At 49.7% G+C, this 13,770-nt stretch overlaps 1 protein-coding gene across 1 annotated transcript; it reads right to left on the bottom strand.

Annotated features, from left to right (window-relative positions):
• Positions 1-466: 466 nt before the first annotated feature.
• Positions 467-13,502, bottom strand: TEX29 (testis expressed 29). Its single transcript, XM_070407423.1, has 5 exons — positions 13,445-13,502; positions 10,657-10,767; positions 4,622-4,691; positions 3,670-3,836; positions 467-593 (listed from the first exon to the last, which is right to left on the bottom strand). Exons 1-5 carry the CDS (start codon positions 13,500-13,502, stop codon positions 553-555), a joined length of 447 nt encoding a protein of 148 aa, XP_070263524.1. The 3' UTR covers positions 467-552.
• Between the last annotated feature and the right edge of the window lie 268 nt (positions 13,503-13,770).

Here is a 13,770-nt window from a genome sequence, read left to right on the forward strand (position 1 = left end):
AGAACATGATGCTGCTCCTCTCATTAGCATAGCTTTCTTCTGAAAAGGGGGTCTTGGTGACAATGCTATAAGCTGCCTTGATTTTGGCATCACTAGGAAACAGTGTCATTAAAAAAAATCAAACCCTGCCCAATCAGCGTGGCTCAGTAGTTGAGCATCAACCTATGAACCAGGAAGTCAGGGCTTGATTCCCAGTCAGGGCACATGCCTGGGTTGTGGGCTCAATCCCCAGTAGGGGGCATGCAGGAAGCAGCCAATCAATGTTTCTCTCTCATCATTGATGTTTCTATCTCTCTCCCTCTCCCTTCCTCTCTGAAATCAATTATATATATATTCAAAGCTTCTGGTAATGTTCTCACCCTCCAATGGCTTTCTCTTGAGACAAAAATACAGCATTGACTAAGACAACTTAGAACCAAAGCATTTAAAATACCTTTATTGTTTTCCTAATTGGGTAGTCAGTCATTCCATGCCATGTTTAAGAGTGGTTCACAATGGTACTGTTTCATTTGGATATTTCTGCCAATCTTCACGTTTTCTTCATCATGCATTTCAATCCTTAGTTTCTTCAGTATTCATTACCGTCACTGTTGCTGAATTTAAAACAACAATAAGTGTTTGTGGTTTTTAAGAATGATATTTTATTAATTGATGAGAGAGAGAGAGAGAGAGAGAGAGAGAGAGAAACATTGATCAACTACCTCCTGCATGCCCCCCTACTGGGGATTGAGACAGCAACCTGGGTATGTGCCCTGCCTGGGGATGGAACCTGCAACCTCTTGGTGCATGGGACTATGCTCAACCCACTGCGCAACACTGGCCAAGGCTAAGTGGTGTTTTTTTAATAGAATAGTCAGCAATGCCAAGGAAATTTCGTCAAGGTCTGTGAACACATCCATATGGCATCCAATGGGCCACGATTTACTCAATTGTGTTTGGTAGGTGAGTGTGTGCTGCCCTGTCTCTTCACTCACTCCTGGGAGAGAAAGAGCTTCCTGGGGGAGAACGGTCTCCACCTTTCATGGCCTCCCTCTGCAGAAACCACCCTGAGGAGGCGACATCGTGCTCTGTGCACAGACACAGCCTCGGTTAGGAGCGAGCATCGAGATCCTCGGAGACGTTTGGGTAGGCTGCTCCTCCCAGCCTCTCCCTTTTCCCATTTGTCCCAGTAAAACCAAGTCTTTGTGACTCTTCCTATTCACTGAGTGGCCAGATTATTATGACCACCTGACGTTTGTAGGCAAATTAGCTATAATTTCGCGCTGAAGTTGCTAGAGAGCCAGACCATTGTAAATAGGGGAGCAGGTTGTTTACCATGACAGAAGTGATTTTTTTCTGAAGATATGGGTAAACAAGGCAATTTAACAGCCTTTGAACATGGGATGATTGCGGGCGCTCGGAGCCATGGAGCAAGTATCAGCAAAAGAGCTGAAGGCCTGTTCGAACACCTTTGCTGTCTGCAGTTACCAAGAAAAAACGACTCCAATTCGCACAGGAACACAAAGATTGGACAGTCGAGCATTGGAAAAAAGGCATGTGGTCCAATGAATCACGTTTCCAGTTGCATCATGCAGATGGCAGAGTGAGAATTTGGCGGAAACAGCATGAAAGCATGCACCCCACATGCATGAGTACAACCCTTCAAGCTGGTGGGGGCAGTGTTATGGATTGGGGCATGTTTTCCTGGCATGATTTGGGCCCTTTAATTCGTGTGGAACAATGTCTGAATACAGCCGTTCTCAACCTGTGGGTCACGACCCCTTTGGGGGTCGAACGACCCTTTCACAGGGGTCGCCTAAGACCATCGGAAAACACATATATAATTACATATTGTTTTTGTGATTAATCACTATGCTTTAATTATGTTCAATTTGTAACAATGAAATTGGGGTCACCACAACATGAGGAACTGTATTAAAGGGTCGCGGCATTAGGAAGGTTGAGAACCACTGGAATAGCACAACATACTTAAGCATCATTGCTGATCAAGTTCATCCTATCATGTTGATGGGATATCCCAATGGAGATGGCTTCTTCCAACAAGACAATGCGGCATGCCACAGTGTTCGTATTGTGCAGGAGTGGTTTCAAGAACATGAGGGAGACTTTACCTTGCTTAGGTGGCCCCCACAATCACCAGATCTCAATCCAATTGAGCATTTGTGGGACAAAGTTAAAAGAGCCATCAGGCAGCTGGTTCCACAGCCATCAAATCTCACAGAACTGGACAGTGCTATTCATCAGGCATGGTGTCAGATTCCTCGCATCACCTTTCAACATCTCATGTAGTCAATGCCAAGAAGAATCGTTGCAGTATTGAAGGCAAAAGGTGGCCCAACGAAGTACTGATGGGGTGGTCATAATAATCTGGCCACTCAGTGCATAATAAAAGCCTAATGTGCTAAGTGTCCAGTCATCCATTCATCCGTTCAAACAATCAAAGCTAAGGCTGCTCAACCGCTCACTATGACATGCACTGACCACCAGGGGACAGACAGTCAACCAGTCGACGAGTCGCCATGTCATGCACTGACCACTAGAGGGCAGATGTTCTGACTGGTAGGTTAGCTTGCTGCTGGGGTCCAGCTGATCGGGACGGAGAGGGACGGACCAGACACGCCCTGGAGTCCTCCTACAGTTCCTCCCCATCTGGTCAACCTCTGGAATCCCTCCCGGGCCCCAACCATGCACTGGTGGGGTCCCTCAACCTGGCCTGCACCCTCTCACAATCTGGGACCCCTAGGGGGATGTCAGAGAGCCGGTTTTGGCCCGATCCTGCTCAGCACAGGAGCTGCCCCCTGGTGGTCAGTGCACTCCCACAGGGGGAGCACTGTTCAGGCAGAAGCCAAGCTCACAGCTGGCAAGAGCAGCGTCAGTGACAGAAGCCTCTCCTGCCTCCGCGACAACACTAAGGCCCATGGGGAGCGGGCCTAAGCCGTCAGTCAGACATCTCCCAAGGCCTCCCGGACTGTGAGAGGGCACAGGCTAAGCTGAGGGACCTCCCTACACCCCCACGCAGTGCACAAATTTCGTGCACCAGGTCTTTAGTGAATAATATGAGACCTAGACCATGTTCCCAAACAATATCACCTAAGATTGAGCTGACCATTAGGGATGTTTCTTTCTCTACCTAGCAAGTTGCCAACTGTGAAAAGCATCAATCAACTGCCAAGTCCTCCTAAGAGTTAATCACATACATGTGGCTTTGCTTCCTGAAAGTCAGAGGTGTTGGAAGACTTAGCTATTGTGTTTACATCTCTTCAACCAGGGCCACCGAGCTGTCAGGGAGCCACAACAGGAATGGTGCTGTCAGGCACCTGCCAGGAAGCCACTGGATGCAGATACACCCCAACATCACCGCCGCCCCTTACCCACTACCCACCACGCAGCTGGACTGTTTAGAGAGGGTGGAATGACAGAGAGGCAAAGAGAGGAGAAAGAAAAGATAGAAGACAATAGTTATGGAGGGAAATGTGCCTTTAGAGCAGGAAACCCATGCTAGACCCTTCTAATTGGAAAAAATAGATTTAGTCCAAATTGAAAAAGAAAAAAGTGCAACTTCTGCTAAAAGGCTAATGTAGCTGAAGACTGGGTATCTTTCACAGGTAAGATGTGTCGAGGGAGGAAAGCTGTGCCATGAGCCCTAGGATGGGCAATCCCGACTCTTACTCTTATCGGTGTTCCTGGCACATCCGGCACATGGCAGTGCTCTGGCAGTCCGAGCCTTTAACACTGCCAGCTTACGGGCAGCAGCGGCTGCCGCAACTTCATCTCCAGACTTGAATGACAAAGGCAATTCCATAGTGGCTTCCTTTTCTTTCCTTTCTTGGACAACTCTGAAGGGAAGAGAGTTTTTATCAGAATCAGAGAAATTAAAGATGGAAAATTATGGGCCGCCAGGGCACCCCTCTAGTATAGGGTTCATGATCATGCATGTAGAACATCTGTCAGGGTAAATGCTTTGCCTTGGGACTTCCCATTTTAGTTCCTTCTACCTGCCCTGAACAGACACCTGAATGCAGCAGCCAGACTCCCCAGGACAACAGCAGGAGTGGGGAAGGTGGACACTGCGTGCAGGTTACAGCTGGGTCGCTCACTCAAGACGCCACCCAGCACCACTCAGAGAGGAAGATCGCTTTCTTTGTTGTTGGACAAAGTGCCTCAACTAATCTCAGGGGCTGGTGCAAGGCTCCCCAAGGGGGGAAGCTGAATTTCAGTCCGGCCAGGGGGCAGCAAGCAGCTTAGGTATCCTTGCTGGGTGTGCATGTCGTCACCATGGAAACTAGAGGGGGAGATTGTGTCTGAGAGCATGGATCGGACAGGTCTTCAGCACAGGATGAAGGGGCGTGGTCGGCCTGGAGCCAGGGCTCTGCAGACAAGGCCCCCCACCTCCACCCCCCGCCCCGCTCCTCATAGGAGGGCTGTGGAGTGAAATGATAGGTGCTTATGAAAGGCTGGCTGGTATTATCATCAAGATCTGGGGAAAAGGTGGCCCCTCAGGCCTCACCAGTGGTCCACGTGGCCCCAATAGCACTGAGCCAAGGGGGGGAGTCCCCCCAACACGCCTGCTCCTCTCCCACCAAAGTTCTACGTGTGAGTTTGAAAGAACAGAATGGCTGACCTGTAAATCATGGTGATAATAAAGGCCCCGGCAATGAGCAGGATCAAGGCACAAAACACGTGCACATAAACTGAAAAACAATTTCCATTTACCATCATTTGGGTTAATTACAACAGGGCAGTCCTCCTCCCCGAGGTGGGCCTGGGCCCTCCGCCCTGCAGCCCTTCTCCGCCCAGCTTCCCCCTGAGCACTGGCCGCTCCACTAACACTGCCACTCCCCTCCTGAAACACCACCCTGGGACTAAGGCCACCCCCAGAAAGATGAGGGCTCCACATGAAAGGGACTCAGGGTGGTGGCCTGGCTCCCCGACGACAGAGCACTGCCCCCTGAGGGGAGCCTGCAGCGGTGGTCCCTTGTCTGTCCCCCGGGAATCAGCAGCATGGGGCCTCCTGCCATCTGGCACCTCATCCTGCCCCCAACTCCCTGAAAGTGATTCCAAAGATGCTTTTTGGATGTTAAATTCCATTGGTCCAATTTCAAGTTACATTGACGGAGTTTTTCTGTACTAACAAGGGTTTACACGGTCCTCAATTGCTTCCATCTTCTTAAAACGGAAGAATCAGGGCCTTCAAAGTGACTCTTAGGGGGTAGCCTCTATTCCGTGTTCCCCTGCATAGGAGCATTAGTTGGTTTAAATTCTCTGTCCCTCTCCACTCCCACCACGCTTTCTCCTAGGGGTGTAGCAAAAGGCACAGAAAAGGTTCACTTTCAATGATGTTGAATGAAGCGAATTGAAATGAACAAATCAAGTTCATTGTATTTGAAAGCATGGAATGAGAAGTTTTTAAGGGACAAGAAGGTAAACCTCAAAGTTTTGAATTCCAGGGAATGTGTATCCCTTAGTGGGATCTTGTGTCTTGGTTCATGAAATAAATTCAGAATTAATGGTAGTGAAGTCCGGTTAGAGAGACACACATATGTAGACAATGTTTCAGGATTCAATCATCAGCACATCTTCTGTATCTTTATACGTGCAGGTATTTTTGGTCCTTGAGGTCAAGCTCCTGGAGGCAGAGACTGAGCCTCTGTGCAGTGTCTGGCCAACACACTACTTGTTATAAACAATATGTGTGGTTTTTAATAAACTGTATATGATGATCCTTCAGAAATAGCAGCAATTGAAAGACAGCCTTATTTTCTTTAAGAAGTATCTGGAGAAATTCTCCTCCAAATATAACCAAACAGAAGTTCTGCAATCAGCTCGGCACGTCTCCTGGAGAAACGGAAGTCATACACTCGGGAGACATGACATGTTACATAATGTGCCTAAGTCAAGGCTGAAGGGTGAAGGCAAGTCACTCTCTCTGAGTCCCTGATTGTTTCTCAAAGATCTAATGCTAATTCCCCAAGTTCACATTCTTAATCATACAGATTATGCCGTAACACAATGAGCACTTCAAACCAGCCAATTTAAGAAGTTGGTGAAAGGTTTTCATAACATGGAATTATGCGCACAAAGAGCTCATAATACCCTGTCACCGAATACTACAACTTACACAGCACAAAGGTTCAGTCGCCGTCTTCAGTGAGTAAGATGTCAAAGAAATGAGAAGTAATTTGAGGGCTCAGTGAGAACCCAATGCAGGGCTCACTGCCCAGACCCTTCCCACAGATGGCCCACCCTCGCCAATGTGAAAGAAGTCAGAGGCGAGAAAGAGCCCAGCCCACACGACTCACTTGTGGAAACTGAAAGAATGAAAAGAGGATTAGCACTCGCCTCCATGCAACAATGACACATCCACTTGCAGAGCAGTGGGCTCTCTTCAAGGAGAAAACATTCTTGAGAGTTCACGGGGGGGTGGGGGGAGAGTAGTCCGTAAAGACACCAATAATGAAGGTGCTGTAAGGTGTTATTCATTTTTCAAATGAATAACAGGCATAAATAAGGTGATTACACTAATTTAAACAATGTTTGTGATACATGCTAACATTTACAAAATGGCCAACTCCCATGGAAAATCCTGATGAGAAGAGGCTCGGGGAGGGACCGGCGGGGAAAGCAGCAGCAGCTTGGATTGCGCTCCCTTGCTGGCTGCAGTCTCCCCTGGATGCTCTGTTTCACCACTTCCTGCTGTTGTCTCTGTTTCTCTGGGAGATGAGAAAATTGGCAACATTAATGGCCGAAGACTGTGTCCAGTTCTGTGACTTGACCTGGGAATTGAATGTCTTCTACATCTTTATATGTAGAAGATTGAAAGAACAAACCCAAATGCCCTTTGGATGTGAATGTGTCCTGCTTTTAGGACCCCAAATGGTAAAAGTCCCAGAAAAACTAAGTTGCATAAATGCCTAGGATACTGGAGTCCGCTAAGAAGGAAAACCCTGTGATGGAAACGAAGTGAGCTGAATGTAATCATCTGCTGCTCTCCAAATAGGTGTGTGTGTGTGTGTGTGTGTGTGTGTGTGTGTGTGTGTGAGAGTGAAACCACCAATACACAAAACAGAAATAGAAAGATGATAAGTGCCCAAAGCAGCAAATTATGGCCAAATCACCAGCCAGTGCCATGAACTCAGCTCAGGAGTACCTGTCACATACTCCAGGGAATGAGATGTTGGAATATAATATAATATAATAAATATAATATAATATATATAATATATAATATAATTCTATCTAATAATAGACAAACATGGTAATTAACCATAACTTCGCTACCCTTCCCATTGGCTAATCAGGGCGATATGCAAATTAACTGCCAACCAAGATGGCGGCCGGCAGCCAGGCAGCTGAAGCAAACAGGAGGCTTGCTTGCTCCAGTGATGGAGGAAGCCAACGTTCCCCGCCTGCCACTGCTGGCCTCTGAGCTGCACTCTAAGAAACCATGTTGCAATTATAGAAGCTAAACAAACCCAGATATCTGCTTTCAGCCAGCCGCAGCCTCAGAGCTGGAGCCGGCTCTCAGCTCCAGTGACAGCCATAGAAGGTAAATAAATCCCAGAATAAAAAAAAAAGAAAAAAAGGAGAGGTTGGGAGCTTCAGCCACCCGCCAGTCTGAAAATGGCCCTCAGCCCCTCACCCAAACTGGCCAGGCACCCCAGTGGGGACCCCCACCCTGAAGGGGGTGTGACCAGCTGCAAACAGCCATCAGCCCCTCATCCAGGCTGGCCAGGCACCCAAGCGGGACCCCCACCCTGATCCAAGACACCCTTCAGGGCAAACCAGCTGGCCCCCACCCATGTACCAGGCCTCTATCCTATATAGTAAAAGGGTAATATGCAAACTGACCCTAACAGCAGAAGGACTGGGAATGACTGGTCACTATGACACACACTGACCACCAGGGGGCAGACACTCAATGCAGGAGCTACCCTCTGGTGGTCAGGGCACTCCCACATGGGAGGAGCTCTGCTCAGCCACAAACCAGGCTGATGGCTGCTAGTACAGTGGTGGTGGAGGGAGCCTCTCCCGCCTCCTCAGCAGAGCTAAGGATGTCCGACTGCAGCTTAGGCCTGCTCCCTGCTGGCAAGTGGACATCCCCCGAGGGCTGCCGGGCTGCCAGAGGGATGTCTGGTTGCCAGCTTAGGCCCAATCCCCTGGGGAGCAGGCCTAAGCCAGCAGGTGGTCATCCCCTGAGGGGTCCCAGACTGCGAGAGGGCACAGGCCGGGCTGAGGGACGCCCCCCCCCCCCCCCCCAGTGCACAAATTTTTGTGCACCGGGCCTCTAGTATAATATAATATAATATACTGTTCAACATTGGAAGACCCAGGACTCAAAAAGATTTCTCAAATAAGATTCTGGCTAAGACTGTGGGTTTTAGGATGAGATAGGTGAAGGATAATGAACTCCTTTAAGGAAAAGCACTATGTCTTGTTGCAAATTCACTGCCTGATTATATACAACTAGAGATTCATTAAAGCTCAGAAGTAACTTTCAGGGTGACATCAGCATAAATGCCTTACAAGAAATATAAAAGGGAGTCCTTCAGGATAAAAGGGAAAGATACTGGACAATAACAAATCCACATGAATAATAATTTGATAAAATCCAATATTCTTTGATAAAAAAAACCAAAACACTTAAGAAACTAGGAACAGAAAGATACTTCCTCAACCCATAGCTGCCATCACACTTAAAGGTGAAACACTGAAAATTTGCCCCTAAAATCAGAAATAAGATGAAGATGTCCATTCTCACTGCCTCTCTTCACCATTGTACTGGAAGTTCTAGCCAGGGAAACTAGACAAGAAAATTAAGTAAAACCATCTATATTAGAAATAAAGAAGTAAAACTATCTCATAGGCAGATGGTATGATTTTACATGTAGAAAATCCCAAGCAAGCCATTAATAAATGAGTTGAAGAAGGTTACAGGATACAAGACAAATACACAAAATTGCAGTTCTATATACTAGCAACCTTTCAGTTCTCTTGGGTACATATCAAGGATTCTATGTACAATTTGAAAGTAGAATTAAGAAGACAATTCCATTTACAATAACATTAGGGATGCTGGGTTCTCCCAAAGGTGGAAGGCGGGATTAATAAGGAGATGTGTTCCCAAGTCATCTAATTCAAGATCTAAAGGAAAAGTTGTTGTCAGAAAACCCTCCCAGCTGTAAATGGCATTCATTGTGACCTCTCACCTGCCACTTTTTGAGAAGCCAAACGTCCTTTTCTTTTGCCCTAAGTGCCGAATCTTCACCATAAAACTAGACAGATGCTCTCCCTTTGGGTGAGCCAAGATCCTGCCAATACATTAGCTTCTTGAGTCATTTTATCCAGCATATCACTTACTTCTTAAAAGAGCTGGCTTAGAGTTGTGGGTCATGGGACCAGGCAGCCCTGTGGGCCAATAGTTGGTAACACTCATGGGTCACCAAGTTTCTGACTTCCTAAGTCTGACTGTGTCCCGGGATGAGAAGGCAGACGCACTGTCTTGCCTCTGAGGGGCTCAGTTGAACTGGACTCAGAGGAGAAAGAAGAGAAGAGAAGAGATCCTCCCAAGCCACAGAGCACAAGGGCACCTGTGTCCACTTCGGGGGGGGGGCGGGGGGGCGGGGGGAGCCGGGGTGAGGACAGGAGAGCAGCCTAGGACAGGGAGGGACATCAGAGCTGTTGAGTGTCCTGGCCAGCGGCCAGCTTTTCATATCTGTGGGCACTTTCCTCCTCTGTGGTGAGGGCTTGTGTAGGCTGCCCTGGCCCCACGGACTTGTTTAATCTCCTCCCAAACAGTCCTGGAGCCCATTCACCCTCATTTCTGAAAGGGCCACAAGAGCAAGAAAACACATCAACCATCAAGAGGCACAAAGACCTCTGGAATTTCTCTAAAGTGTGAGAAAACATCCAGAAAGAGTATTTAAAGCAGCTTCCCTTCTAGGCCAGGCATCTAGTTTATATTCTCCTCTGTGCCCGCTTCCTTCTCCCCTCCCCCGCCCCCCCCCACCACCACCCTCTGAGCATGGCTCACCCAGAGCCTCCCCTGGTGGGCTGGCAGGAAGCAGCCCTGTTCTGAGGATGATGCTCTCCCCAGATCCCACAGCCCCCACCCTGGGAGTCCCTGCGGGCCCTACCTCCCCAGGCACAGCCCAGACTGCAGTGACTGGGAGCAGATCTTAGTGCCAGGCTGTGGTTTTATTCTGATCAGGATGAGACTACAGGGACCTCCCCCAGCCCCTCCCACTCTCCCCAGTATAGGGGTCCTCCTCAGGGTCCCAGTTACACTCTCCTGCTCCCGCCTGGTCAGGTCTTGCCTTTCCCAGGGCCAGCAGCCAGCCCTGCCCCCAACCAGGTGCTTTTGTAGTACTGAGTCCCCACCTCCAGCGGTTACACCCCCAGAATGATCCAGGTCTCCCAGGAAGGAGGCTCTCGGTCAGTCTTCCTCCACAGCAAGTCTACCCATCTTGGGAGGGGACTTTGCCAGGTGGCCTCAGTCCCAGTCCCAGACCCTCACAGCCCTCTGCTCCCACTACTGCAGAGATGTGACCAGGACGATGTGAGAGGCCTGTCCAGGGACGGAGACCCGGGAGGGAAGGCAGGCCCACCCTGGGCCTCCATGGCTTTGTCCGCCTGGGTGGGCCCGGCCCGGATACTTACTGGAAACGGACTTTTCATGGCAGACACCTCTGTGAAAGCAGCGCCCGAGTCCCTTGCACTGATCTCTGCTGATGTTGTGGCTGCATATGTGGTCCAGAGGAATATCGCACACTGCAGAGCAGACACAGACCCGCTATCGCCTGGGACACAGCCACCCCCGTCATTCCCAACACCATCGGGCTTGGCGGGGAAACTCGGGAGTGCATGTGGTGGGTTTTTAATTATGCATCATAGAAATCTCACTTCGAAACTAAGATCTGGAATATACTGGGAGCTGAACAAAATAATGCCAAGTTAATGACACAGAATAATGCAGGGGCCGCTAATGATGAAGGAGATAATACATCTCCGAGGAGTGGAGCGCTCGCCTCGCCAGGCTTGGCGCTTTAGCTCCACAAAGAAAGCGGGGAACAAAGACCTCACACAATGGATATTCGGGAGTTCAGGTTATAATGTGTAATTAATTCACTTGTAAGCAGACGGTGAATTAAAATGATCACTATGGGCTGAGCATTAGTTCAGAATTTAAAAGTTGAATCAAAAGGACAAAGTTTAATGCCAGTTCTGACCAAAAAGAGAAAAAAAGATAATGAATGCACCATACACCGCAGGGGATAAGTGGCCGCTTCAGCAGAGCTCAGCTGCCCAGCCGATGCACCTTCAGCTTTGAGGACCTGTGGTTCCCTAACTGGCAGCAGCAGCGTCTGCCTGACCCTGGGGGGTATCTGTCACTAGGGGGAGGGGAGGCAGGGAGCCCGCCACCTCCTGACTCTCTGATGGGTTCATTTAGACCAGTGGTCAGCAAACTGCGGCTCACGAGCCACATGCGGCTCTTTGGCCCCTTGAGTGTGGCCACGAAGTTTCAATCGCACTGTACGTGCGCGCCCACACGTGGTATTTTGTGGAAGAACCACACTCAAGGGGCCGCAGATTGCCGACCACTGATTTAGACTTTCAGACTAAAGGGTTCCAGAGAAACCGCTGTCTCTCATGCTTTTCTCTCTCTTTCCCTAGACACCCCCGACTCCGGGGGTGACAAATACTGTCGCCATGGCCGCTCACTCCCACCAGGGATGTGATGGAACAGTGATGGCCTCTGAATGCCACTGCAGCCCTCGGCGCCCACAGCTGGACTCCGGCAGAGCTGGAGGATGTGAGACATCCAGCCGCTAACCTCCTGCACCACGGCTCTCTCCTAAAGCTGGGTCCTGGTCGCCAGTGACCGGGAGGGGCCCGTCCTTGGCACAGCTGGACTAGAGGGGCTCCCAGGCTGGTCCAGGAGGCCATGGCATGCTGGCTCCCTAGGGGCCCTGTGGTCACTGAGTCTCAGTCGCTCTGCAGAGAGGCTGTCAGTTTAGTGGATGGGGAGCTGTGCTGGGCTTTGCTCCCAGTGTGGTCTGGGCTGCAGGGAGCCCACCGAAGGCCCTCAGGGCGGTGATGATGGTCTCAGGGACACAGCGAGGGGAGCACCATCATGCCAGCCTGTGGCCCCCACAGAGGTCAGACGGCCGGCTGCTGCTGACAGTCCTCAACCTCATCCAGAAAGATCCCGACTCAAGACCACACAGCTGGTGGGCAGAGCTGGGACCTATTTCCATCACACCTCTGTCCCCACCTCACACCTCTGTCCCCACCTCATGCCTCTATCCCCACCTCGCCCCATGGCCAAGGGGACAAGGGTTCCCAGACCTGCTCCAGGTGACAGTGGGTGTTTACTGCAGCAGACACATGGGTGAGAAAATATTCATTGTCCCCTCGGCCTGCCTGCGACGTTGCTCAGCCCGTTGCTCAGCCAACTGAGCCTCAGCCTCCAGGGCTGGCTGGTCTTTAATATCACCACACAGGTGAGACAGTCTTGGCACAGATTTCCCATTTGGCTGCCTTGATGGACTGTTTTGGAACAGCCGCTGGTCCCCCGCCCCCAGCTTCGTGGCAGCTGTCTCCCCATCGCATCTGGGACTCCCGTGGGCCTCCCTGCCCCTCCCCAGCACTGTTTTGCTTGCTGGGACCTCCCGGGATGTCTCTGTGTATTTCTTCACAGTCCCCGCATAGCAGGGTCTCACGTCTCCAGCTCTGGCCGCCCCGGGAACCTCCCTGGTCAGTCCCTTTGCCAAGCCAACAAACAAAAACTAAAGAGGAAAACCAAATTGCCTTTCCTTTTGCTTTTCTATCTTTTTGTTCATTACTATAGTCGTGCATGAAGAAAAACTTAGCTGAGAAAAATATTCAAGACACACACACATGCACGGTGGAAGTGACACTTCCCTCTCCTCCCCCAAGCCCCAGTGGTCTCACTTCTAGAAATTCCCTCTGTGCGGTTTTAAGCGACTGCAACCACACTATATATACACGCTAACCACGTGCCCTGGAGAAAGCCACATTTACACAAAGTTTCCTTCAACACCCAGGCACCAGCATCCAACTTTGCACCCTGGGCACCCAGGATGGGCACAGGGAAAGGTGAACTTTATTGTTAAGAAATATTTTTTCTTTAAAAAAAAAATCACTCTTGTCATAAAAGTTATGAAGTAGCTGAAGTATATGTTTGCATGTCATATGAAAACATCTTTAATCCTCTAACCCCTTGTGAAATAGTTAAAAATATTTCTTATGCTGAAAGCCTCAGGTTCGGGGTTTTTTGCAATGAAATTTTTTAAAAATGAAGACTTCACAGCATTTTCCTACATTATTTTAAAAAACAAGTTTCTTTGCCTTCCCTTCTCAGCCTGGTGCTAGTCGTCTACACCTTGGGTTGAAATAGGCCCCTTGAAGGTTCTCTTCTCCTTACCTGCAAAACTCCTCAGGAATTGCGGGTGGGGCTTTTTGAGTTCTGGCATATATCTCATTGTGGCAGTTGAAGGATGGGTGAGGGCTCAAGGGAACCTGGGAGAGAGAGAAATTAGCACAGGCCAGACCTTGAGGCAGCCAGGCTGCGTGGGTCCAGTCTCACCTGTCCGTCATGTCCCCAGCTGAGTCCCCAGCCACACGTCTCCCAGTTAGACTCCAAGCAGACTTCAGAATCAAACAGGAAGCTGGCCACCTCCTCCCTCCTGCTGCCACTGATGAGCAGAGTGTGGAGTGAGTGGCTGGGCCACCCCACCTGCTGTGATGTCA

The sequence above is a fragment of the Myotis yumanensis genome, unplaced genomic scaffold (genome assembly GCF_028538775.1).
Source record: "Myotis yumanensis isolate MYYU_CA2020_CCGP unplaced genomic scaffold, mMyoYum1.0.hap1 SCAF_3, whole genome shotgun sequence".
In the NCBI taxonomy this organism is placed as follows: Eukaryota; Metazoa; Chordata; class Mammalia; order Chiroptera; family Vespertilionidae; genus Myotis; species Myotis yumanensis.